Source organism: Pleurodeles waltl, chromosome 10 (genome assembly GCF_031143425.1).
Source record: "Pleurodeles waltl isolate 20211129_DDA chromosome 10, aPleWal1.hap1.20221129, whole genome shotgun sequence".
Taxonomy (NCBI): Eukaryota; Metazoa; Chordata; class Amphibia; order Caudata; family Salamandridae; genus Pleurodeles; species Pleurodeles waltl.
In genome coordinates this window covers 972,110,226-972,136,702 of record NC_090449.1, presented here as the reverse complement: position 1 = coordinate 972,136,702, position 26,477 = coordinate 972,110,226, and the positions used below count along the sequence as shown (strand labels likewise).

The 26,477-nt window shown below is 43.9% G+C and overlaps 1 protein-coding gene across 5 annotated transcripts in view; it reads right to left on the bottom strand.

The window, feature by feature from the left end:
• Positions 1-13,392: 13,392 nt before the first annotated feature.
• LRRC72 (leucine rich repeat containing 72) overlaps positions 13,393-26,477 on the bottom strand; it is an 87,344-nt gene continuing 74,259 nt past the window's right edge. For all 5 annotated transcript variants that reach the window (XM_069211803.1, XM_069211807.1, XM_069211806.1 and 2 more), the window contains exons 10-11: positions 19,363-19,390; positions 13,393-14,158 (exon numbers count right to left, since the gene is read on the bottom strand). In XM_069211803.1, coding sequence (XP_069067904.1) covers positions 13,993-14,158; positions 19,363-19,390 — 194 coding nt within the window. In that variant the 3' untranslated portion in view covers positions 13,393-13,992. The remainder of the gene's footprint in view (positions 14,159-19,362; positions 19,391-26,477) is intronic.

Below are 26,477 nucleotides of genomic sequence, written 5' to 3'. Positions count from 1 at the left end.
CTCATTCCTGATCGTATTGCGGAACGTCACGGAGCCGCATGCGCACTCCAAGTGCAACTGCTTCCCCTTTAAGATTACTTAAGATTATTGAAGAAACTGTGGCAAAATTGCCCATCATTTGCATTCCCGAATCCAGGGCCGGGACAGCCCCGTATTCATCTTGGATTTGTTTAAGCACTTCCGATTGGTTAGCAAGTGTCGGTGTACCGTGTGCAGTTGTATAGAGCGCTGCAAATACCATGCCCCAGGTATTAGTTTTCAACTGTAGGGACCATCCCAAAGGGCAAGCACATAGTTAATATCCTATGTTTATCCTGAGGTCCCGTATGGGGAAACACTGCTTCCAGCATATTAATTTTTTGAGCCAGCCAAAACGGAGTCTCCTCTCGTTTTGCCGGTACTTTACCCATAATCCAATGTACAGTCACCGGATTTATACCTGGCGTCACTGCATATGGTTGTGCTGGAGCAGCACACGCTGGGTTTGTATTTAAAGTTTGCATCACAAATTGCACTAATCGTCTGTATATTGCTAATAATTCAATATATAAGCGTCGAACCTCAGCTACTGCTAAATTCGCAACCGCAGGATGTGGAGTATATGTGGCCAATAAAGGCCAGGTAGGACTGTCATTACTTAGTGGACCTAACCTTACTGGTAATATTGTATGGGGTTGGCGCCATCAAGCCAATTATTATGTTCTTGATAAGATAGAGGTATCTCTAAATATGCATACGCCCTGTATTGCCCAGGCACGTTCGCAACTGTATATGTATGGAATGTATTTGTGTTCCCCTCAACTGCTGGAAATATGACCCAAGAATAAAAAAGCTCTGTTCTATAAGCTGCGTGGGCGTCCACCACAAACATGACTGGACCTCCCTGGGCTGTGAGGCCATGTGCTAGTAAGTGTTTTGTGAGAGGTTGTCTCATGTTAACAGCTATTTGTACAACTTGGGGGTTTCGCCATCATAGAAGCACTAAGAGTTCAGAGAAGGCACACCAACATGGGGTTTTTCCCTTTTAAAGTTCAAGCTTGACCAACCGCCAGCTGAAATAGGACCACCTATATAGCTGTGGTGGAAATTCTCAGTACCACGGATGTCTCCGTATACGGAACTGAGGGGTCATTGTATAAAATGAGACTGAGAGGTTCTGGTGGACCCGAAAATTAGAGCCTGACCAAACGTTGGCGGCGCCATGTCGCGTAGGCTCTCATTATCTTAATGAGACTACTGGATTTTGAGCAGCAAGATCGGCCACGATGTGGGGGACCGAGTCTGACCCACGGTGGATGACACTTGCCACTCCAAATCCGGGCTTTGCTCCGGCTAACTAGCAGTGTCTCATCTCTCCTGAATGGTAGAGATGATTGGGCAGCCGAGAGCATGACATTTCTGTACTTCTCAGGGAAGTCGTGGTCACTCAGGTCACAACCGGTTCTCTCATACACAGTACAGTCTCATATGTAAATGACAATAAAGGCAGTGTAAGTTTTAAAGATTGGTTTAATAAAACGACTGCATTTTGGATAGCAAAGTATGAGCTGCAATGACCAGAACTACACAACACAGTAATATTATAATAGTAATGATGAGAGTGAAGCACAAGAATAAGGCTATCATAGTGCTGCTAGATTATTTTTCTCTCTAAGTTATATTTTGAGCACAGCATGTTAAGCTCTAAGCCTGCCTTTCAGGTTCCCCCGGGAGGACATCAACCCTCATACCGGAGCAAAGGCCTGTAATCTGTAATCTGCATCAGCATCTGCAACGGAGCATTCAGCATACAGTTGTGGTTCCCTGGCTGGAATCTCCCTCTTGACGTGTACTAGGACTAGAAAGTGTTTTTATAACTAACACGCAGATGTTCTAAGAAAATGTCCCTACATAAGGATGTGTATTTTCTACGAATGCTGGGGACTAAACTTCTACCACGTTTACCGACAATGTACCAGACTGTAGCCTTGACTGAAGCACAGAGCGATCAGGAATGCATTATTTGAGAACACAGTGCTGAACTAAGCTAAACAGTGTGATAGAAGAAATTAAAACAATACCGTAAAAACTGGTTATTGTAAAATAACAGTGCGAAGCTGAATAAAATATATCTAGGGCAAAGTGCACAGCGGCCTAGTATGTTAAACTAACGTGCATGGAGCTATACTTAAAATGGCTACACAACACTGGGAAAGTACACCCAGTGCGCTTTACACACCAATTGTTATATTTCTAGTTCCATCATCTCCTGTCCATCGGTTGACGTAGAAGCTTTAACTAAACAAATTTTATTAGACAATGAGAAGTTTACAGTTAGTTCATCTTGTCAGCATTTTCCATTAAACGTCAAGAAATACAGCTTCTGCATGAAGCCTGGCAAAACTAGGCCAAGACTCTCGCCTACAATTATTGCATTGTACAGGTTATATCTTTCGATATGGCATATTACTACATCAATCTATTTAATTTTCAATATTTCATATATGTTAATTGCTCTTTTAATATAGTTTGTGAAATGTGGTGGACACTCTCCGAGGTCACAATTTAAAATGTGCACATTTTTTCTACATTAATAATTTTCTACCATTTTCATTATCCAAAATACATAAACATTCATTAATACATTTTTTAACTATGACATTTGCGTTAACAGACTTGAGGGTCCCTAGTATGGTCTTGAGCTGCATGAATGTATTTGCTCTGATCAGTTCAGATCTGAGCTGTCTGGTTCTGGCAGTGAGCTTCTCAGACCTACTACGTTGAATCCGTGGACATTGTGACTTGAGGAACTGGAGACTGGCATTGAAAACCCTGTAAGAGATTTACCTCCTAACTTCACCAAAGAAGTAACACTAAAACATGACTAGCAATTGCCACCCTCTTATACTGCAGCTCCTGAGACTGACCCAAATACAGGGCCAGGTTTTGCTGAAGAACCTCCAACTGCTACAGTGTGAAAGTGGCAACATGAATGCAGAAGCCCTCAGACAGAAGAGTCTCTGAAACCACCAAGCTTGGCAATTGGAGCAAAGTCCTGGATGGGTCGCCATAGGCCTGGATCTCCCTGGTAGTAGAAAAGCAAGACCTACAGGGAAATCATTTGTTCTTTTACTTGTTCTAAGCTGAATCCTCTGTTAGGATAACAGTTAGAAGTTCCATTGTTTTATAGAAAATACCACTGCTGCCACCACCCGGTCTACCACCACCTGTGTACTGGTTGGTACATCTGCCCCGACCACCAACAAAAGTACCGGCTTGAACCACCACCTGCTGGCATCCCCTCCAGTGCCTGTCTCTACTACGCCTGCATCCAGTGGCGAGCAGTGATATATAGAAGTCGTGGGGCGCCAGAGCTAAGTCGATGTTTTAACCATGAGGGGCATACTGATAAATGCCTTGAGTCTCGAAGCCAAAGCTCTGAATCATGGCTCGTTAACAATGTTTTATTTAAAACGGCCATGATTGAGAGCTCTGAAGATGAGGCTGAAGGCATTGCTTGTTTCTCACAGTGCATGTTAGCTCTCTGCAAACAAACCTCTAAGGCAGGGACATTAACTCACCGACTTGACATACTAAGATGAAACCTGTGACCCGCTGGGCACAGCTAGCTGAATGCAGCAGGGGCATTAACCTGGCAAGCTTTTTTACTGAGACTGAGACCTGTGACTCTCGATCCCACACAGACATTGGCACGTCGGTGCTCTACCCTTCCCTGTATTGTGACCCGAAGAGCTAGGGGGAGGGGGGTAGTTAACAGGACAGTTTTCTACAGCAGGTGCGTTGACAAACTGATCTGACTCGTCGGAAACATCCCCCCCAGCATCCTGCGCCTCAGCTGAAGCTCGCACCGGCCTCCCTCACTGCTCCCTTTCTTCCTTGGTTCATGGCTACAGAAGCCATCAGTGCAGTTGTGTTATAATTCCAGTATGTAATGAGAGGAACTCTGTATAGACTTCAATCAACTTCTTAATTTGAAAAGACCTCCAAAGCAAGAAGTTCTTAAACTTCAAGTTTAATGCCTTCAATCCTAAATCTTTACTACGGAGTTTTCTGTGGCCCTCTGGGTGACTACTGTCACCTCGTTAATGTCTCTGGGAAGAAGGCTGGGCCTTGCCTCAGCTATCTGCTCAGTAGGTACCTACATGGGCTGTTGGCATACATTCTACCCAGATGACAAGCATGCGCCCTCCTCGTTGTGGCCTTAGAGCATGCTGAAACAAAACTTTCAAGAATTTTAATATACGTTTTTGGTTATTTGTTTTGTGTGGATTTTACTTGTAATAATATCACAGTATAATCGGCGTTCTCACCACAATCTGTGATTGCAGCACCTTTCTACAAGTCTGTGAGGTTGGCTTGGGTACTAGGATGGTTAAAGCACCAGGAATTTCTACTTTTTGTCTGTCTACTCTCCCATGTCCTGAAGTCACCCTTTCTTCTCAGGGATCATTCAGTAAGCTCTCCTCGTCATCCGCTATATGTGTGTCAAAAAAGTAAATAGTTAAAAAAAAAATGTTTACTAACTAACATGCGTCCTCTGTGGTGTTCTCCTCTTCAGTCCCAGTGCAGGTCTGGGAGCCTCAGCCAAATCCCCTCTACCACTCCTGATACATTTCTCATGCCGCTGATAATGTTAGCAGCATGAGAACAGCACCAGGATTGGTTGGTGCGGGCTTGCTCGACGCTCCTTTAAACACTTGTAACCTGTGCCTTCTCTCCAGCCAGCTCTTAGACTGCTCGGGTGGAGAGGTTTAAAATGCACATGCCAGGCTAGCCGTCGCAAGGCAGCTGTTGAACTTTAAAAAGGAGTGGGCACCACTCCTCCCTGCTGCAAATCAGCAGCCATGGTGCTGTCCCCTCTTTGCTCTGGCAGCAGTGTAAATAAAATGGTAATAAATTAATTTTATAACCATTTTATTTTTCACATCTGTTGCTCTTGCAGCAGGAGGGCGATGCTCCTCCGCTTAAATGGAGGCCCCGCCGCCTATTGTACACTACATTGAAATATCAAGTATTTAGTGCATATTTCTCCTCATTGTGTCTCTGGTGGGAAGGCGTAAAGTTCTTACGTATTCCCAAGTCTGCCAGTGTTGGTAAATCTGGGAATGCGTCAGGATGCATTAATAGATGCATGGGAACATGCATACTACACCCATGTTATGCCTCCACCACAAGTGTAACACAAGGAAGTGACTTGTGCTGCCTTGCGTTACACCAGATTCACCAGGCCATGCAGGGCTACGCAGGGTGGCCTTGAAAGACTTGGAAAATCTGATTTTAGATTATGCATCGCCCTACGTTGCCGTATATGGAGCAAGGAAAACACCAAACAATGATAAGTCTGGCCCTTAGTGTTGTAAGAATTCTGAGGCTGCAGGCACTAATGAATCAGTGGAAATTATTTTGGGGCTCTTTATACGATGAAGATCCTGCAACCAAAAATGGCAGGACTCCTGTAGCATTATGTGTGCTGTTGTTGAAGGCAAATTTAGAATAGGGCAATAAAGGGGCAAAGTTAGTATATATAGCGTTACAAAAACAGTGTAAAAACTGTTTCAGGGTTTAGTTGGTGGGCTCTATAAGTCCATTGGTGAAATCCTGAAGACAGCGCTGTGGAAATTTCAAGGGCAGAACAGATCATTTTCCAAAAAAGTGAAATATTTTGAAGTCCCCAACAGAAATATTCACATATGGTAGTCCATGTATGTGGAAGATGTCCTTATTGAACCTGTGCGCCATGCCTTGTAATATTGTAATGTTCTTGAACATAGAAAAAATGGGCCATTTTGAGGATATATATCTACGGTAGCTGTGATTATGATGAAACCGTCAACAGACCCACTAAAAGAAATCTGTTGAAATGGTATACCACAGTTCAAGTGCACCAGGGAATGGGTGTAAATGACCATAGGACACTCAGTGACACGCCGCCACGCAGGAGGCTTTGTTTGGGCTATAGCGGCTGGTGTGGAACTTCATCCCCAGAGCGGACCCTGACAAGCTTGATAAGCACTGTTGCATCTCTGCAGCGCTGGACACTCAGTGATAAACCGGCCCAGCAGGAGATATCTAGGGCATAGCGGCTGGGGGTGGAACTTCATCCACCAGCCTCCTCATATCAGGGGCGGGCCTGATGCACTAGATAAGCGTGGTCGTGTCCCCACAGAAAGAGGACATGTGTGGGTCACGGCCAGGCCAAGACGGGCCCCTCATAGCCTGCCAGAGATCGGGCCTGGCCCCCTCTCTTGGCCTGTGGACTTTATCTCTGGGACTTTTTTACAGAGGCCATGGGAAAAAGAAAGGCTATCCCAGGAGAAGGGATGGACTTGCAAGGCAAGTATTCAGGTATGACAGTCGAAAAATTATTTTAGTAAGAGCAGTTGACCTTGTAGCAAATCAAATTAAATTGGCTGAGAGGCACCTCTCCTTAACAGCAGAGATTCTCCTGGAACCTCTTCCAATAACTCTCTCACCAGCCATGACAGATTCATTGTGGGCAAATGGGCCCTTACACAATGGAACCACTATACCTTCAATGCCAGCCACTCAACTTGCCAAATAAGTGCCAGGGCTCCCAATGGCCCCGTATGAGGAGTGCATCTACCATCACCCAGATAGGGGATTCTAATCTTTTGAATGCCTCCCCTCAATCCTCTGTTTTATATGCTCAGGAAGCAGCAGCAGAGAGACCATCTAAGCTGCAGAAAAGAGCATCCAAGCAGGAGTAGTTTAGTGCACTCTATGTGCCCAGGCCCTGTAATTTAAATGCTACTAGTGTGCCTGCAGCACTGATTGTGCCACCCACTACAGTAGTCTTTCAAACATGTCTCAGGCCTGCCACTGCAGGGCCTGTGTGTGCAGTTTTAAATTGCCATTTCGACCTGGCAATTGTACTTACTTGCCAGGCCCAAACCTTCATTTTTATTACATGTAAGTCATCTCCAGGGTATGTCCTAGTTAGCCCAATGGGCAGGGTGCAGTGTATTTAAAAAGTTGGACATGCACTTTTATGTTTAACATGTCCAGATAGTAAAAACACTCTTAAATTCCTTTTTTCACTGTTGCAAGGCCAATCTCTCCAATAGTATAGCACTGGGACTACCTTAAAACATCTTTTAAGTGTAATTTCCTGTTGGGAAGAGATAGGTATGTGGAGTTTGGTGTTTCTGGACTCACAATTTAAAATCACAACTTATTGTAAAGTCGGATTTTAAATTGTAAGTCTGAAAATGCCACTTCTAGAAAGATGGCATTTTTTAATACACGTCTGGGGCTGTTGGCAGCTGGGCTTTGTGCATTCCCTCTAGACAGTCACATATAAAGGGAGCTTGAGTGTGACATTTGCATCCTGATGGCCCATCGCCAGGCTGGTGGGCCATTAACTGGCTTGACCGGGGGCGCAGCTTAGCACTGCCTCACTCCTGAATAGGACTGTGCCATGCCTCACAAAAGGGGCTGCACACCCCCTGTAGAGTGTCTGGAACCAGGGAGGGCAGGGACCCCGTGGACTTCAAAGGAAGGTCTGGAACTTTCTTCCACCTTCCAGAACCATGGCACCAATGTATAAATACTGGACCCCAAACCCCACCACATCAGATCTCTACTGGCACTGAGGACACTAGAGATGCCAGGAGAGACTGCCACTGTGCAACTGCATTGCTGTGTTGGCCTACTGCTGCTGTGTGATGTGCTTTGGGAGGGACTGCCACTTTGTTGTTTGCTCTGCTATGTTGGCCTGCAGCATCTGTCCTGCAGTAAGAGGGACTGGACTTTCTCTCTACATCCTTAAATCTGAGAGTCTCCAAGGGCTTGTTGTCTATCCCCCTGTTCTTCTGCAGTCTCAGGGACATCAAAGACTGCTTGCAACTCTCCTGGTGCTGCTGGACTTTGCCATCTGGAGGTTCTAACCTTGCCTGAGATGACCCATCCAGTACTAGGCCTCAGAAGTGGGTTCTGTAGCTATAAACTCCAAAAAGCGATGCATTGTGTTCTCGCTGTCAAAGCATTGCTCCAACAAAGATACTGTTCAGCGGACCCTGCATGGGTTCTGTAGACGGCCTCCCCTCCATCACAGTCTGCCTGAAGTTCGGGTTTGCATCGGTCCCCTGTGACATTAAGTAATCTTTCTACCGTAATAGACTTCAAAGCACTGTTTTCCCATTTAATCTTAAAAACTATATATCTCGACTGCTACTGATTGAATTTTTGTCGTTTTGGTCTTATTTTAGTCAGATAAGTATTTTCTGTTTATGTAAACTGAGATGGAGCTTTTTTGTTGTGTCTTTCACTGTCTTACTGTAGCTAAGCGTTGCACAAATATTTTACACATTGTCTCTTAAATTAAGCCTGACTGCTCTGTGCAAAAGCTACCAGAGGGTGAGCACAGGTTAATCTAGGGTGTGTATCTGACTTACTCTAACTAGAATTGTGGTCCCTACTTAGATAGTGTGCATACCTCTGACAACTAGAGACACCATTTCTAACAATAAGAAAATAAAATTGTTATATCATTCACCTTGTTTGTTTCTATTTTTAAAAATCTTTTAAAGCCTTTCATCGATTTTTAATTTCCTTATTGTATACTAATTAATTCATTTTGTTTCTTTGTTCCTGCCTGCTCCATGCTTGCCTTGTCTGTCTTTGAACCATGGTGTGTGGGAGGAGTTTGTTTCCTGAGTCCCCCAGTATTTGGAAACAGAGCGTCCCACTTGTGTTCCACCGAGGCCTTATCTTCAGCGCAGTCCTCGTTTTCCTTCAGGCTTGGGTTCTGTGGCTGTAGCAGGTTCTCTTCACATATCATTCATCACAGCATATTCGCTTGTGCAGATTCCACTCTCCTTGTTCCTTACAGCATCCTAGATATAACACAAATGGTACAGCCACGCCGCCTATCTTTTAATCAGCTTTCGTTAATGGAAAGAAGGCAAGTTTACCTTCAGCTTTACGTCATTATGATTTTCAGCCTGTGGTGGTGTAATTTCCTTTTAGCGGTTAGTAAGTGGGTACCAGTCTCTTTTCCTCGTGGATATTATTCTACATAGGAGCTGAATATGGATTTGTCACTGTATGGCAACATTTCATAATAGGAATTCTTAATTTTTGGTGAAAGGGGTTAGTTTGTGGTCAAACCAGTCAGTTGGCATTGGTGTTTAGACACTGACAGATTTTATTTCAGCTCCGATTAGCTGTGGAGTGCCACCTTTTATACCGGTGGGATAGCAGGATGGTTGAACAGGGATATTTGCATTGATGAAATCTTTTAGGCTGGTAACCACTGTCTTGCTTTAGAGTTTCCAGTTGAGATTACATTCACCTGAGAAGATATAGTGTTAGAGGACATGAGCACTCTAGGGACAACACAGTGTTCCCCTGAAAGCTGATAAAGGAAATATGGACATACTGAAAACGAGGGAGAGATTTGGATGTCAGTGGTCAAGTACTGGAACTTAGGAGTACTTTTGGGTGGTGTCCTGGGTGCAGGTGAAATCAGACTTGAGGAGTCAGCATCCATTTCTGCTGGTTCTGTGCAGGCATTTCATGAGAAAACCTCTGGGTAATTTTAACTTGATCGTGGGTTGAGAGGTTTCATTACAGTTTCTGAAAAACAAAAAAGTCAAGGCTGGGATTTCAAATGAGATCATGCTTATACTGTCACACACCCTGAAGATGCAGAGGAAGATCTTCAAATGGCTTGCAAACAACACTGGAAAAACCATCACGCATGTCCTACTCAGCAGCAAATTGAACTATGGGAACATTCTCTATGACTGGAACACCAAGCATCACACCAGAGGACAACATACCATCCAGAACTTGGCAGCCAGACTCATCCTTAATCTCCCACAGAGAACTCACATCACAGCACACCTCAGGAAGCTCCACAGGCTTCAGATACACAAACGTGCTCATTTCAAACTCCTCCCACACTCATTCAAGGCACTACACAACTTAGGCCCCACCTGCCTGTAGGAAGGTAGCATCTTTCTAGCCTTGTCATCCCCACTTTTGGCCTGTTTGTGAGTATATGTCAGGGTGTTTTTACTGTCTCACTGGGATCCTGCTAGCCAGGACCCCAGTGCTCATAGTGGAAACCCTATGTTGTCAGTGTATTTGATATGTGTCACTGGGATCCTGCTAGCCAGGACCCCAGTGCTCATATGTTTGTGGCCTATATGTGTTCCCTGGGTGGTTCCTAACTGTATCACTGAGGCTCTGCTAATCAGAACCTCAGTGTTTATGCTCTCTCTGCTTTTAAGATTGTCACTGCAGGCTAGTGACTAATTTTACCAATTCTTATTGGCACACAGGAACACCCTTATAATTCCCTAGTATATGGTACCTAGGTACCCAGGGTATAGGGGTTCCAGGAGATCCCTATGGGCTGCAGCATTTCCTTTGCCACCCATAGGGAGCTCAGATAATTCTTACACAGGACTGCCACTGCAGCCTGAGTGAAATAACATCCACGTTATTTCACAGCCATTTTTCACTGCACTTAAGTAACTTATAAGTCACCTATTTGTCTAACCCTCACTTAGTGAAGGTTAGGTGCAAAGTTACTTAGTGTGAGGGCACCCTGGCACTAGCCAAGGTGCCCCCACATTGTTCAGGGCAATTTCCCCGGACTTTGTGAGTGTGGGGACACCATTACACATGTGCACTACATGTAGGTCAATACCTATATGTAGCATCACAATGGTAACTCAGAACATGGCCATGTAACATGTCTAGGATCATGGAATTGTCACCCCAATACCATTCTGGTATTGGGAGGACATTTCCATGCATTCCCGGGGCTCCAGCATAGAGCCCGGGTACTGCCAAACTAACTCTCCGGGGTTTTCTCTGCAGCTACCGCTGCCGCCAACCCTCAGGCAGGTTTCTGCCCCCCTGGGGCCTGGACAGCCCAGTCCCAGGAAGGCAGAACAAAGGATTTCCTCTGAGAGAGGGTGTTACACCCTCTCCCTTTGGAAATAGGTGTGAAGGGCCTGAGAGGAGTAGCCTCTCCTGGCCTCTGGAAATGCTTTAAAGGGCACAGATGGTGCCCTCCTTGCATAAGCCAGTCTGCACTGGTTCAGGGATCCCCCCCCAGCCCTGCTCTGGTGCGAAACTGGACAAAGGAAAGGGGAGTGACCACTCCCCTGGTCAGCACCTCCCAAGGGGAGGTGCCCAGAGGTCCTCCAGTGTGTCCCAGACCTCTGTCATCTTGGATGCAGAGGTGTGAGGGCACAATGGAGGACCTCTGAGTGGCCAGTGCCAGCAGGTGACGTCAGAGACCCCTCCTGATAGGTGCTTACCTTTCTCTGTAGCCAATCCTCCTCTGAGGGCTATTTAGGGTCTCTCCTGTGGATTTCTCACCCGCTAACGAATGCAAGAGCTCACCAGAGTTCCTCTGTACTTCCCTCTTTGACTTCTGCCAAGGATCAACTGCTGACTGCTCCAGGACACCTGCAAAACCGCAACAAAGTAGCAAGAAGACTACCAGCAAAATTGTAGCGCCTCATCCTGCCAGCTTTCTCAACTGTTTCCTGGTGGTGCATGCTCTGAGGGCTGCCTGCCTCCACCCTGCACTGAAAGCCAAGAAGAAATCTCCTGTGGGTCGACAGAATCTTCCCCCTGCCAATGCAGGCACCAAACTTCTGCATCACCGGTTCTCTGGGTCCCCTCTCATCTTGACGAGTGTGGTCCCTGGAACACAGGAGCTGGATCCAAGTGTCCCGACAGTCCAGTGGCCCTTCTGTCCAAATTTGGTGGAGGTAAGTCCTTGCCTCTCCCTGCCAGACAGTAATCCTGTGTACTGCGTGAACTGCAGCTGCTAGGGCTTCTGTGCACTTTTGCAAGACTTCCTTTGTACACAGCCTAGCCCAGGTCCCCAGCACGCCGTCCTGCATTGCCCAACTCGCTGAGTTGGACTCCGACTTCATGGGACTCCCTTTTGTTGTGCTGAGACGACCGCCATGCTCAGATCTTCTGAACGCCTGTTCAGGTGCTTCTGCGGGTGCTGCCTGCTTCTGTGTGGGCTCTCTGTGTTACTGAGCACCCCCTCTGTCTCCTCCTCCAAGGGGTGACCTCCTGGTCCTTCCTGGGCCCTGGCAGCACCCAAAACCTTCAACCGCGACTCTTGCAGCTAGCAAGGCTTGTTTGTGGTCTTTCTGCATGGAAACAACTCTGTATCCTCCAGCACGCCGTGGGACATCTTCTGACCAAAGGAGAAGTTCCTGGCACCTTCCGTTGTTGCAGAATCTTCGACTTCTTCCACCCAGAGGCAGCCCTTTTGCACCTTCATACGGGGTTTAGTGGGCTCCTGCCCCCCCGGACACTTGCGTGACTCTTGGACTTGGTCCCCTTCCTTTGCAGGTCCTCAGGTCCAGGAATCTGTCTTCAGTGCTTTGCAGTCAGTTGTTGTCTTTGCAGAATCCCCTATCTCAACTTTACTGTCTTTCTGGGGGTAGTAGGGTAACTTTACTCCTACTTTTCAGGGTCTTGGGGTGAGGTATTTTGGACACCCTTAGTGGTTTCTTACACTCCCAGCGACCCTCTACACACTACACTAGACCTGGGGTCCATTCATGGTTCGCATTCCACTTTTGGAGTATATGGTTTGTGTTGCCCCCTAGGCCTATTGTCTCCCATTGCATTCTATTGTGTTCTACAGTGTTTGCACTACTTTTCTAACTGTTTACTTACCTGATTTTGGTTTGTGTGTATATTTTGTGTATATTACTTACCTCCTAAGGGAGTATATCCTCTGAGATACTTTTGGCATATTGTCACTAAAATAAAGTACCTTTATTTTTAGTAACTCTGAGTATTGTGTTTTCTTGTGATATAGTGCTAAGTGATATAAGTGGTATAGTAGGAGCTTTGCATGTCTCCTAATTCAGCCTAAGGTTCTCTGCTATAACTACCTCTATCATCCTAAGCTGCTAGAGCGCCTCTAATCTACTAATAAGGGATAACTGGACCTGGCACATGGTGTAAGTACCACAAGGTACCCACTATAAGCCAGGCCAGCCTCCTACAGTGCCTGAACAGATTCATTTTCCACCAAACACTCAGACACTTCTGCTCCACAGGACTCCTAGTTCTACACATCCCATGTTACACAGAACCAGATCAGGAAGACAGGTGTTCATCTAAATTGCCCTTAAAAGGTGAAATAACCTCCCACTCCACATCAGAGTCTCCTCCTCTCTTCTTGAATTCCACAAGAAGCTGAGGACCTGGCTTTTCAATTAACCAAATTACCATAGGAAGGGCTAGGCACACACACCTTCTTAGCGCAAGGATACTCTTGTAGGTAATAGTGCACTTTACATATACACATAACATCATGGAAGCAGAGTGGCAGTATCTAAAGCCTACTTGAAGGCAGTGATTTTATTTTGGGATGGTTGTATTTGGCGTCAGGAGGAATTTCATTTGAATGAGGTTGTTCTAGAATCCGTTTTTAGTTTTCCCTAAGATTTCTGTAAAATTAATGTAGCTATGTGGAAAGTGTTTGAAGACTAACTGAGGGCTTTTTCTGTGACTGGTTCTCTATCAAGTGTGTGAGAAAGGCCTTGGCAGAACTTAGTGTACAGTGTTTGAAGTTCATGATCTGTGTTTTTGGATGGAAAGGAGTCAGACATGGATGGTGAAACATGTCTGGGATTTGAGAGAGTCCAAGGTAATTGGGGAAGGTAAAATAGTTAAACCACTTTCAAGATAAAACCCAGAGGTCCAGCGGCCTTTACTGTGCCTAAAAAGTTTTGTTATAAAATATTTAGCTACTTTGCTTTTTTCTTCAGATTTGTTTAAAAGGTTTTCCTTCCTTTTTATTATATTATACATATTAGACCACCAAAACATATTCATACAACTTCTTATGTCTTGGCTCCACAGGAACCAAAATAATTTTAGAGTGTTTATCGATAACGTTACATTTTAGCACCCCATTGTAACAACCAATCTTCTTGATAAAATGTTCACAATGTCCTGAGTAAAGCATGGTTATCGGAGTTTCACTGTTAGTAGCTGAGGAGTTTGTGCTGATGTCTGCTGAAGCCTTCTTTGCTTGGAGTTGAGTATTTGATGCCAGTCCACAACTGAAAAATGCATTTCACATCTTTGTATTGCTCTGAAGAAAACTGCATCTTCAAGATCTGGAAAGCGAATTCTACAAAAAATTGATATTTGGAAAATTCACAAAATGTGTTAATGTGAAATAATCATTTATATAGCTTGGAAGCAAGACTTGCTTTTTTAGTTTAGCAGAAACGTGCTTTGACTGCATATATCTGAGAGAATAAAATATAGTAATCAAAGTCCCTGCCCTTGCACAGTGATAACATTAAAACATAATTTTGAACAATTTCCATACAGTACACCTAATATAGCATGTGTCAATAGCAGATCCCTTTGGTAGTAGCTGTTTAAAACATGTTTAATGAGAACATTTGTGGGGGCAGAATAGGAAAAATGACTTCTGTGGGGATTCTGATACCGTTTTCACTAAGTGTTTCTCCTCGACAAATGGTTGGAAATGCCTTCTTAAGTAGGCAGGATGGGAAAAATGTTGTCACTTTAAAATTCTGAAGGTACCTTACCTCCCACCTCCCCTACTACAACATTTATTAAACACCCCTAAACAGTTTCAGTGTGTTTTTGGTAAGTGGGATGGAAACACACTGTATATGAGGAGTGGATAACAAGGGGAAAAGCTAGGAAAAAGAGTAACAGAATGCTTGTAAAGTAAATGTTCTTTACAGACTACAAGGTCAAACCCAGTTGGAGAAGAAAGCTTGTGCCATTTTAGTTTCAAGCATAAAAGGCTTGAAGTAGTTCCTGCCCAAAAGAAACATCTTCACAAGTTGAGTAATGAGATATAATATCAGAAAATCATAAGAGCAGTAACATACTTATCTGACCAGCAATTTTCTGAGATAACCACATGCGTAAGAAAGCAAGCTCTAACCTACCTGGAAAAGACTGTTTGGCCTGCCTTCTTATCAGGGGAAAGGCTTCTTCGTAAAATCTTGTTCGAAGACCAGACTGATTAGCTCTAAACTGAAACTTGAGGGCAAGTTGCAACCGGGTAGCTGGTAGTAGGTTCCTAGCATTCAGGAGAGGTGGAGGGCCTCCGTCGAGCTTTCGCCCCACGATGTCGGCAGGGACACTAGTGCCCCCAAGTACAGCACATCCACAGCCCTCTGAAGCTTCCTAGACCACTGTCATAGCGACAGAAAACAGTGCAGGACAGAGCAGCCGGCATAGGAACCGTGGGTCGGCTACCAAACACCCCCCTGGGCCCAACTCACCCTCAGCAATCCCGGTGTGATGACAGCAGTCCTCGCTTCACTGAGGACCCTCTCTATTTGGGCTAACAGCAGTGACAGGAGCAGCAGGCTGCAACATTGGTGATCCTTTGCAGGCATGACTGCTTCCTCACCTAAGGGGCCCTAAATGGACGGAAAGGTTGTGCCAGGCACGGGGCGAGGTCAGCGGGGAGGGTGTGAGGTATCTTCTTTTGGTCGGCCCTTCCCACATGAAGAGGGTGCCTAGTGGAGGGTGCCTAGTGGTTGGTGCCAGAAGCTCCTGTGCTGCTGGGGCAACCCACCCTGTGTGGCCAGAGCTTCCCCCGGTGCATTGGTGCTTCTCTCATCTCTGGGGGAAAAGCAGGCACATTGACACACACACTAGCTTCCCTCGTCATGATTCAGAGCTGAAGGAAAAAGGTAGATGAAAAATAAAGCCCCCACCACATGCTAGTTATGGGGAGTAGGGGGCACAGATGAAGACAGAAGGCGGCAAGCCAGCACATCGGGCAACACACACAATGGCAGTTTTTCCTGGTGCCACAACAATCCTCTGATAATGAGCACTTTGTGAAACCAGCATCAGGGAGCAGCTGCCAGTAGGGCAACAATCAGAAAAGCAATTTAAATGAGTCCTTTGTGCCACACAGCAGACACCAAGCAGCAGGGCAACAAACAGAAGAACAGTCCAGATAAGTCCTTTGTGCAGTCCAGCAGTCCTTCTGACAGAGGTTCAGTCCCAGTTCCAAAAGTGCTCTGAAATCATGAGGAAAGATCCCTTCTACTTATTCTCAAAAATGCCTTTGTTTAGGCAGTAAATTCAAAGGGAGCGTTTCAAATGAAGCACAACACTCTTTGAACCCAGCCTTGTCTCCAAAAATCAGTAGGGGGTAATTAGTCCATTGTGTGAGGGCAGGACACAGCCTATTGATTTGTAAGGTGTGACCAACCCTCCCTCTCCCCAGCCGAGAATGATTATTGGTATGCAGATGCCTCATCTGTCACACCCAGTCATTCCTGTGTTTTGGCTGTCGGGAACATATGCACCAAGTGGAGCTGCAACTCTGCCCCAGACTTGGATTGGAGTCAGGCTGCAAAGCATTAGAGCTATAAGCATGGAGCAATGGCCACTTTCTAAAAGTGGCATTTTTTAAATAGTAATGACAACTCCACCCACCAACACCAGTAAGCATGATTTTTCATTACCATTCCAAACAAACCAAAAATGACCACGCTATTCCTCACAGACCAGAAATGACCAATTAGACATATAAGGGAATTCCTAATACAAACCTATGAAAGGAACAGCACTTACAATAGTGAAAAAAGAAATAGGCTGTTTGTCACTACTAGGACATGTAACACATAAAAACATATGTCCACCTCTTACATACCCAGCACCTTGACCATAGGGTTATTTAAAGCCTGCCTTAGGGGTGACCTAGGTGTAGTATAAAGGGAGTTTAGGCCTTGGCAAGTAGTTTGACAGGCCAAGTCAATGTGACAGTAAACTGCGAACGCAGGCACTGCAGTGGCAGACTTGGGATAAGTGAAAGGCTACTTCTGTGGGTGGCACAACCTGCACTGCAGGCCCACTAGTAGCATGTCATTTACAGGCCCTGGGTACATGGTATACCACTTTACAAGGGACTTACAGATAAATTGAATAGGCCAAACAGCCAATTATACCAAGTTTTAGGGGAGACAGCACATGCACTTTAACACTGATTAGCAGTGGTAAGATACCCAGAGTTCTAAAGCCAACAAAAAGAGGGTCAGAAAAATAGGAGGAGAAAGCCAAAACGTTTGAGGATAATCCTGCAGAAAGGGCCAATTCCAACTGGCTTGCCACAAAATTCTGATTTTGTTGGTTTGATTGTGGTTCACCATTATGATGGCCCAGATTTGATGCAAAAGGTCCCTGATTGGATGCATAAATACCAGCCCAAATTGAAATCTATTAATCAGTTTACACAGGTAGCGCCCAACTGGCATGGTTAAACACTTTTCTCCATTGATCACAACCATTTCTATTTCCTTTTTATTAACTGATGCATAGCCTATGATTGACCTTATGTCACAAATATGATTGTAAGTATCCTCTTTGAGCATACAACATTGTTGGTTGTTGTAAACCGACCTAATAACCTGAATTAGCCTTTTTACAGTGACAAATATGAGCAAGATTTTCTGCAGCGACTGCAAGAAGGCTATATCAAAACAGACTCTAAGGCCCATATTTATACTTTTTTAGCGCCGCATTTGCGCCACTTTTTGACGCAAAAGTGGCGTAAACTTTAAAAAAATACAATTGTATTTTGTACGTTTGTGCCATTTGTGCGTCAAAAAACGCCGCAAAAACGCCGCAAAAAAAGTATAAATATGGGCCTAAAGGTCTCTGTATGTGGGCTTTGGAACATCAGAGCAGCCGAAACTGATGTTTTCTTAAAATCTAGCATTTCTAGGAAAAAAAAAAACTGATGGACATTGTGAGGAGTCGATATATGCCCCCACCACTCATGACCAAGATAGTTTGAAATCACTAATGTATGACTTAGGGAACTGACAATGTTACAAATTCCAGCTGCATAGACTTTGTATTGAAGTCTGCTCTGTTTTGCAGTTTTGTAGACCTCAGCATGCATGTAGGCAGACACAGACATTTAGTTCCCTTCTGAACTTTATGTACTTTCAGTACAGCTTGTCCTATTTAGAATTCTGCAGAGGGATGTGGAAAATGAAAAGACATTGCAACAGTAGAAGCATGCAGGCAACATTCGTTCAGAGGATATTCAGCAATCACACAAAGAAGGTAAAATAGTTTTGTTGCTAGGTTACCAAAATGTCCAAACAGCATCAGGGCTCACTTGCAATGTGAGTGTTGACACTGATGACAAGTCACAGAATACTTCACAAATTAATTTAAATCTATGAGAAACATGCGCTTGGATTTCCAACTGAGTGCTGGAGTAGATTGGCAGTTCAAAATAGTGACACATTCTTAAAACGAATCTATAATCACTAGATTACCTACTGCACATATTAGGATATCTTTGACCATCGTTCAAACACTATGGAAACTTTTCACCTTCACCAGAGACGATGCACACCTCATGTAATTTTCACTAGATTACCTGGCATTTTTGCGCTAGATAGATTATCTGAGTTATCTGTTAAAACTTGGATTTAGGCTTGGCGAAAAATGAGTTGTGCAACTATCTGACTTTGTCTAAAAACAGTGAAGGTTTGAATACATTGTTGTTCTTTAAAACCCCTTGCACTTTCATGAAAAATATTTTCCTCTGAAGAGAGGATTTACCGCCTGATGTATCAAATGAGTTTCCCTATGCTGTTTCTCTGGGGAACTGTGTTGATACGGAAAGGATTTAGGACCTCATTTATATGTTAGCGGTAAGGATAGTCCATTGCAATGGTGATGGAGTATCCTTAGCGCCAACATCATGGTCGGCCTGCCCGAGTTAGATGTAGGGGGACCGTAGGTTTGGCTACAGAAATAACTACTCTGTCACCGGCATAGCCAAACCTCTCTGTCGAAGAAATGGCTATATGTCCGGCCACTAAATCAGGATGGGCAGACATATAACCATTTCTTTACTGTCCATCAGCGCCAGGCAAATCCTGGCACGAGGAACAGTAAACTACAAATTATGCACCTCTCTCCATGGGAGATGACTCCCATGGTGAGGCAATGATTACGTTTTTTATTTTCAAAAAGAAAATCCCGGCAGCCCCGCACCAAACCGCGAAATGCATTGGCCGGAACCACTGTGACGGCAGTTTCTGACTGCATTACAAATGACCACTTACTTGGCGGTCATTTTATAAATGTGCGGGGCGGACCCTCCGCCAAGGTGAAGGAGTAACTTACTCTCATCCCCCAGCAGAATGACGGGCTGTCCCCCTTATAAATTAAACCCTTAGTTATGAATCTCTGCGCCTTGTGGAAACAATATTGCCTCCTTCATCTTCATATCACCTACTTCTATATAATATTGAAAGGACTAAAATAAATATGTAAGACACAAACGTTTGCAAAAGTACTCACCTACTTAAGTTATTCCCAATCTCATGATCTGTAACAAAACATATTTTCAGAATTAAAATGAAAAGAATATTATACGAGTGTCATTACAGAAAACAGAATAATAAACTAAAACCAGGCTTCAAACAATTTTAAACGAACAAGCATGTATAATATTGGTGCTCATATAAAATACTTCTTAAGGCAAGCCAAAAAAATTGTCGGGTTTTACAGCATAAGTGCACACATAGTTAGGGTAGCACCAAGAAGGCAGAAGGCAGAAAGAAAAACAAGCCTTCTGGTGAACTGATTGAAATTAAATAAACAACACAAATATAAGTATCAGTAAGAAAATAAATCAGTAGTAGCCATATTGGAAGAAGGTGAGAGAAAAACAAGATCATGTTGAAAGCAGGTCCAGTTCCTGAGTGGGGAACTAGAGAAAGAATGGCAGCCAAGAGTTGGAAGTAGCATACTTTCTTCTTGGCAGCTTAAGGAGCAAGCATTGGCAAATCCAGTAGGTGTGTCATAACTGAAAGCGCCTCTTTAGTCACTGGTGAGTATAAGAACTCATTAACTCATCAAACATGCACTTGGTCACTCATGCTTGTACTCATGCATCCATTCATCCACCCACCCACCCACCCACCAACTCATTCACACATTCAGCCAATAATACAACACACACACAAGCTCAAAATGCATACGAAAGATAAATTAAGAGAATAAAAGTATAAAAACGAAAGTGTACTTCTGGCTAAACAAAGCAGACACACAGTTGCGATACAAAACAGGTGAAAAAGCAAACATATCTTTGGGCAGTCACCTTGGAATGGCATTGCACACAGTGTAATAACACAGTGTAGTAACAATCCAGACAAACATTTTTGGTTTGCCTTTATAATACATTTTTATACTTATCAATCTGTGGAACCAATCAGTTAAAACACTCTTATAATTGATTTGTCACCATCACCAATTAAAGTGCCTCATATTGAGCATACACTTTCTAAAAATGCAATTATCAGGGTTGCAGTCATAAAATTACAAATATGTACACAATTCAGTTGGCAAAATTATATACTAAGCCTCCTAAAAATGGCTAGCAAGGATTCTGACAGTGTAAACCTACTACCCCCAGGGTTTGTCAGAGAGGGTAACTGTTAGAAATAGGAGGTATACACCCTTGTCCAAATAGAGTCCACAATCCTAGTCAGGGTAAGTCACACACAATCCAAATTATCTTGTGCCCACCCTCTGGTAGCTTGGCACTGAGCAGTTAGGCTTAACTCAGAAGGAAATGTGTATAGTATTTGTGCAATAAATCATGCAATAACAAGGTTAACACACAGGTTTAGAAAAATATAAGATATTTATCTGATTAAATTAAGGTCAAAACGGTCAAGATTTGATCATCACAAGAGGAAATATCACTTTTGTAATGATAAGAAGAATCTCTAGTTCTTAAAAGCAACAATTGTCTCTTGTAAGCACAAAGTACCTGGCTTGCGTCAAAATTACACACACAAAGACACCAGAGGAGGAGATGCGTGGAAAAAGGTAGGTGTGCGTCGGTTTTCCGGGTGCACACAGACAATGCGTCGATTCTTTTCCATGCGACAAGGGCTTTGCTTCGAATTCCGGTGTGCAGGCTTGAATCCTCTTTGCAATGCGGGGTCTTTTGATGCCCAGGGACGATGCGTCAAAATCCTGGGAGTGCGGGACGAAGTCACAGCTGTTGCGTTGATCTGGTAGGCGAAGCGGCGGAGTTCCTGCCACACAGCGGGTGCTGCGTCGATTTCTCTTGCAGGAAGTCAGGCTGCGTCGTTCCGGCTCGGCGATACGTCGATCCAGTGGGCTGGGCGTCGAAGATCTGGTCGCAACGTTGCCACTGCATCGATCTCCACTCAGGGAGCCGGGCTACATCATTCCGGTTCGGCGATGCGTTGATTTTCTCCTCGCTGGACTGGCTGTGCATCGATTCTGCCTGGCTGTGCGTCGATTTTCGCTGCACAGGAGTTTCTTTGTAGAAATGAAGTCTTTTTGGCCCTGAGACTTCAGGAACAGGAGGCAAGCTCAATCGAAGCCCTTGGAGAGCACTTCTCAGCAGAGCCAGAGGCCAGAAAGGCAGCAGTCCTTTACAGCAAAGCAGTCCAGGTGAGTCCTTTGGGCAGCCAGGCAGCTTCTCTTGGCAGGTTGAAGGTTCTGGTGCAGAGTGTCTGTCCCAAAAAGTATCTAAGATGGTAGGGTCAGGGTCACAGTTTATATACCCAAAGGTGCCTATGAAGTGAGGGAGACTTCAAACAGTGGTTTTGAAGTGCACAAGGCCCCCTTTCAGTACAACCCTGTCTGCCAGGGTCCCAGTAGGGGTCTGGCAGTCCACTGTGTGAGGGTAGGCCACTGTCCTTTAAAATGCAAGTGTCAGGCCGTCCACCCTTCCAGCCCAGGAAGACCGATTCAGTATACAGATGTGTGCAGGTGTGACTGAGCATCCTGTGTTGGTGGTTGTCTGGGTGAAATGCAGAAGGGAGCTGTCAACCAGCCCAGCCCAGATGTGGAATGGAGACAGGCTGTAAGGCACAGAAGGATTTAAGTGCAGAGAAATGCTCACTTTCTAAAGTAGCATTTCTAAAATAGTAATATAAAATCCAACCTCACCAGTCAGCAAGATTTTGTATTACCATTCTGGCTATACTAGTTATGACCTGTTTACCCGTTTCTAATCAGAATCTACCACTCAAAACAGTTTATGAGGGTAGACGTAAGGTTAGCCTATGAAAGGAGCAGGTCTCACCGCAGTGGAAAACGAATTTAGGAGTTTTCCACTACCAGGACAGATAAAACACACAGATATATGGCCTGCCTTTTACCTACAGCACCCTGCTCTCTGGGTTATCTATGCCCTACCTTAGGAGTGACCTAGGTGTAGAAAAAGGGGAGTGTAAGGCTTGGCAAGTACTTTTAAATGCCAAGTTGAAGTGGCAGTGAAACTGCACACACTGGCCTTGCAATGGTAGGCCTGAGGCATGGTTAGGGGGCTACTTATGTGGGTGGCACAGCCAGTGCTGCAGGCCCACTAGTAGCATTTAATTTACAGGCCCTGGGTACATGTAGTGCACTTTACTAGGGACTTACAAGTAAATTAAATATGCCAACTGGGTATGAGCCAATGTCACTGAATTTTAAGGGAGAGAGTATATGCACTTTAGCACTGGTTAGCAGTGTCCTAAAACCAGCAGAAACTGTCAAAAAGTGGAGGGAGGCAGGCAAAAAGTTGGGGGTGAATACTCTAAGGCTGTCAGGTCTAACAGTAACAAACATCAAAACCATTGCCTACTACAGTTATCTGTGAGCTTGCTTCTGTGTACCGAATACCTGATCACTGTCTTTAACCTAGTATAATAATAATAATAATAATAATAATAATAATAATACATCCTTAAAGGTCATCCTCTATCACATGAGTTTTATAATAAATAGATCAGGCCTACTGCCAGTGTCATAACATTTTGTAAAAAAACACAGATGAAACCTATGTCATCTGGCATAACGTATCCCAATGATCCAATGATGCTTATAGACTTTGTCATTGGCTCTAAAATCATCTTGGGCCACTGAATTGAGCTTAAGCTTTCTCACAAGGCAGCCATGTGTCGTAAATATAGAAATATTTACACAATTAAAGTTGTTAACACAATATACAAGGTTAAGAAGGATTATAAACTGTTTAACACGCCACCTCCAAGGCTATCAGAAGAGGTAACCAACACCAGAATTCTTGACTGGTATAGAACTCTGTGACATTCCATATAATTAATTACACCTCTATACACAAGTTAACATAATACAGTAGCAATCCTCCCTTTCAGGTCTATTACCTTTATCATATGCTTTTCACAATAAACAAGTCAGACCTACTGCCTTTATCATTGCCTTTCCTAATAAACAGATCATCCTTGATCATTGGATTGTCACCTTAATAAACCTGGGCCTACTGTATTGAGCATGTTTTCCTACAAAGGAAAACGTGTAAAACATGCACTCTTTTTAAGTGGTGGCACAAACTTTCTGCCCATTCAAAAGCATGGAGGGAAGAAGATCCACATGTGAGTGCAGCATAAGGTCCCCTTGTGAAGATCAAGACGACAGAGTGCACAATCGGACAAAGCAAGTAGCATGAAACAGATGTGAAAACTCAAGTGCATGAATAATGTTCTCAACACAAAATAAAAGTTTGTAACAATCAACTGCACCAACACTACCACAAATCATAGGCGTCTGAACAACGAGGTACAAATGAAAATGTATTAACTCACATCATTACAAATTATGTAATTTTTAACATAGTTCCTGCCCCCTCTTTCTACATCCACTATAATATTCCAACTCATCTTTGCTTAGGACGTTTTCACTTAGGAAATACGTTGATAAGTTAGATCATTTAAGTTAATTTACTAACTATTTAAAAAACTTGAGCCCTTGATTGTGTGTTTACTTTTTACATTGAAAGGATGCACAAAATGTTAAAGGTGTTTGAGTGTGCTTGTCAGTGTATGTGTTCCATTTATATTCCAAACTACTTAACTGTTTAGTTTGAAAACGCCTATCTAGAGATTTTACGTATAACATAAAACATTTTGTAGGAAAAGACCATCACATGTTTGCATGATTTGCTTTACTGGCTTTAGAACTCTGTGCACTTTACCCCTGTTAAACAGGAGTAAAGTGCCTGTGCTCCCCTTTAAAAATGTTGAAATTGGCTTAAACCGGGTGGAATTAACCTTGATATAAGGCCATATTATATGGTGCAGAAACACACCCCTGGCATGGGAAGTTAAATGCCATCTGTGGTCTCGAGCACGTTGAGCCATCCACTGCAGTGGCAGTGAAAACATGGCCACAGGCCATCTTTGTGTAGCCTGAAAGTAGCACCTTGAACCCTGCTGCACAGTTCTGTCAAAATCACTCTTTTGACAGGTAGGAAAACCTGATTTTAAATATTAAATAAGACACCCCTAAGCTCACCTTGCTGCCCACAAGGTTGGGTGCACAATAATTAAGCATGGAAAATGTCTGACATGAGAAATAGCATGTTCTTACAGTAAGTAAGTAGACCCAAAACAACACTGTCAGACCATAAATGGCACATGTGAAAAGTCAAAGTATATACTATACACTTTTTTCTATGACTTTTGACTTGTAACAGCTACAGGTTCCACTTTGTAACCAATCGTTATATTTAGTAAAACCTAATCCAGTGATGAAGTCTGATATTTATTAAATATATTGGAAGTGTAACTTTTAGTAAGTTACTTTTACCCTGTCTTCAGCTGCTGGAGAATAATTTGCATTCGCTCCCCAGCCACTGCACAACTTGTACCTGACCTGAATGAGGTGTGAAAGAGGTGTAAAAATTTCTCCCCAAGCAGGGACAATGGCCAGGGAGTGAGGAGGTGTTTCTTCTACTGGCAGCAAGACCAGTTGGAGTGGTCCAAGGACCTTAACTTCAAAAGGGCCTGCTCTATCATAAGTAAATGTCAGGTGACCCCTGGAAAGTCCCCACCCTTTGTGCCCCTTGTCTAGACGGCAACACATCCAGTAGGAAGGAAGCTACCCCAAGAACCGGTTTTGAGTGACCACAGAGGAGGGGACTGCTGATTACACTGGCCACATTTCTGAGTGGGCTATCTTTGCACAGAGGAAAGGGTTTTCCCATCTTGGATTTCAGGAATAAGGTGCACTGTAGCATTGTTTTGTAATAGGGCAGACAGGAGATGCTGCAAAAGTGGGCAGTGTTGCCACTGGGACCTTTTACCCCATTGGTTAGGGAAGAGCCAGGAGTCACCCCTGGCACTAGCTAGTGTCAGGCATAAATGTGGCACCCCAAAGCACTATTCCCAGAACACTTACTGGATCTGCAGGAGATCAGAAGAGGGCTGGACCTGTTGTCTTTGATCCGAGAAGAGTCATGAAGAATTCCACCTGCACCCTCTTGCACTCAGGATGAAGAAGCAGGCTCCAAGAGTCAGCTTGCTGACCTGTTGTGTGGTGACTTGGTGTATGGCACACTACCACTACTAAATTTGTTTGAGAAGTCTATTTTCTCTGTATTGCAATTCTGTAAACATTTGGTCCACCATGTTTTGGGGACATGTTGCTGTCTACAGTTAATCTCAGAGTCAGAGACTTTGAGACATTCAAATAGGCATGGTGCTCCGACATGAATTGTATATTGGAAAATACAAATATTTAGACATCTTTTTAGCAGAACTTTTGGTGCCCATGGACATGCAGAGGAGAAGAAGATGCCACAGAACTTACATTTAGTTATGCATTATGTCCAGATTGTCTTTTTTTTACCCAAGTCTGTCCTTCGGCACAGGCATGCCCCTTTCTGTTTTACCTGTTTACAGTTATAGCCTGAATCTTCTCTTGCTATCCAATCTCCATACAAATAAAAGCAAGACCATAATTATGGCTTCCTTGATATTCAATCTTTACTTTGTTAGATAGCAAGGGAGCCATCATTACAGCCCTGATTTTGTTTTTTTGTTAAGCAGAGGTCAATAACGAATGGTTTCTTCCTACCCAATCATTGTTTCACAAGTAAATACAGAAGTACAATTGATGCACCTTTCTATCCACCTTCACTTCACTTGCTCATAGAGCAAAGGAGTCTTCAATATAGGCATGCTTTCAAATATTTCTCAGCTCTCCACCCATCTCTTATCTGATCATCCACCATGCGTGCATTGTGATAGACTTTGTGTTCAGCTTCGAAGCCCTGACTGCAAACAATAAGGCTTTGAATAGACTTCTTAGCTGGTCAGTGGTGACAGATTACTAAAAGAAAAAATGCGCTCAATATTGGATATTGTTGCACAAAACTGCATAGGGATGTCCAATGCTACTCATTATATACATTTATCTCCTTAAGTGCAAGGAATTAGTGCAATCCTACAATCATTAGAAAGTAAAGTATTGAAGCTAACACAAGGTCTCAGCCACTGGATGTGGTCTTAAGCACGATTTCTGCTGGTGAAGTAGTGAGGAACCATACAGGGACCCCCTCTCCTCCTTTGTTGAGGTCTGCCTCGCTGACTCTACTACCGTGATGTGAGTAGTCCCTGAATGCACCA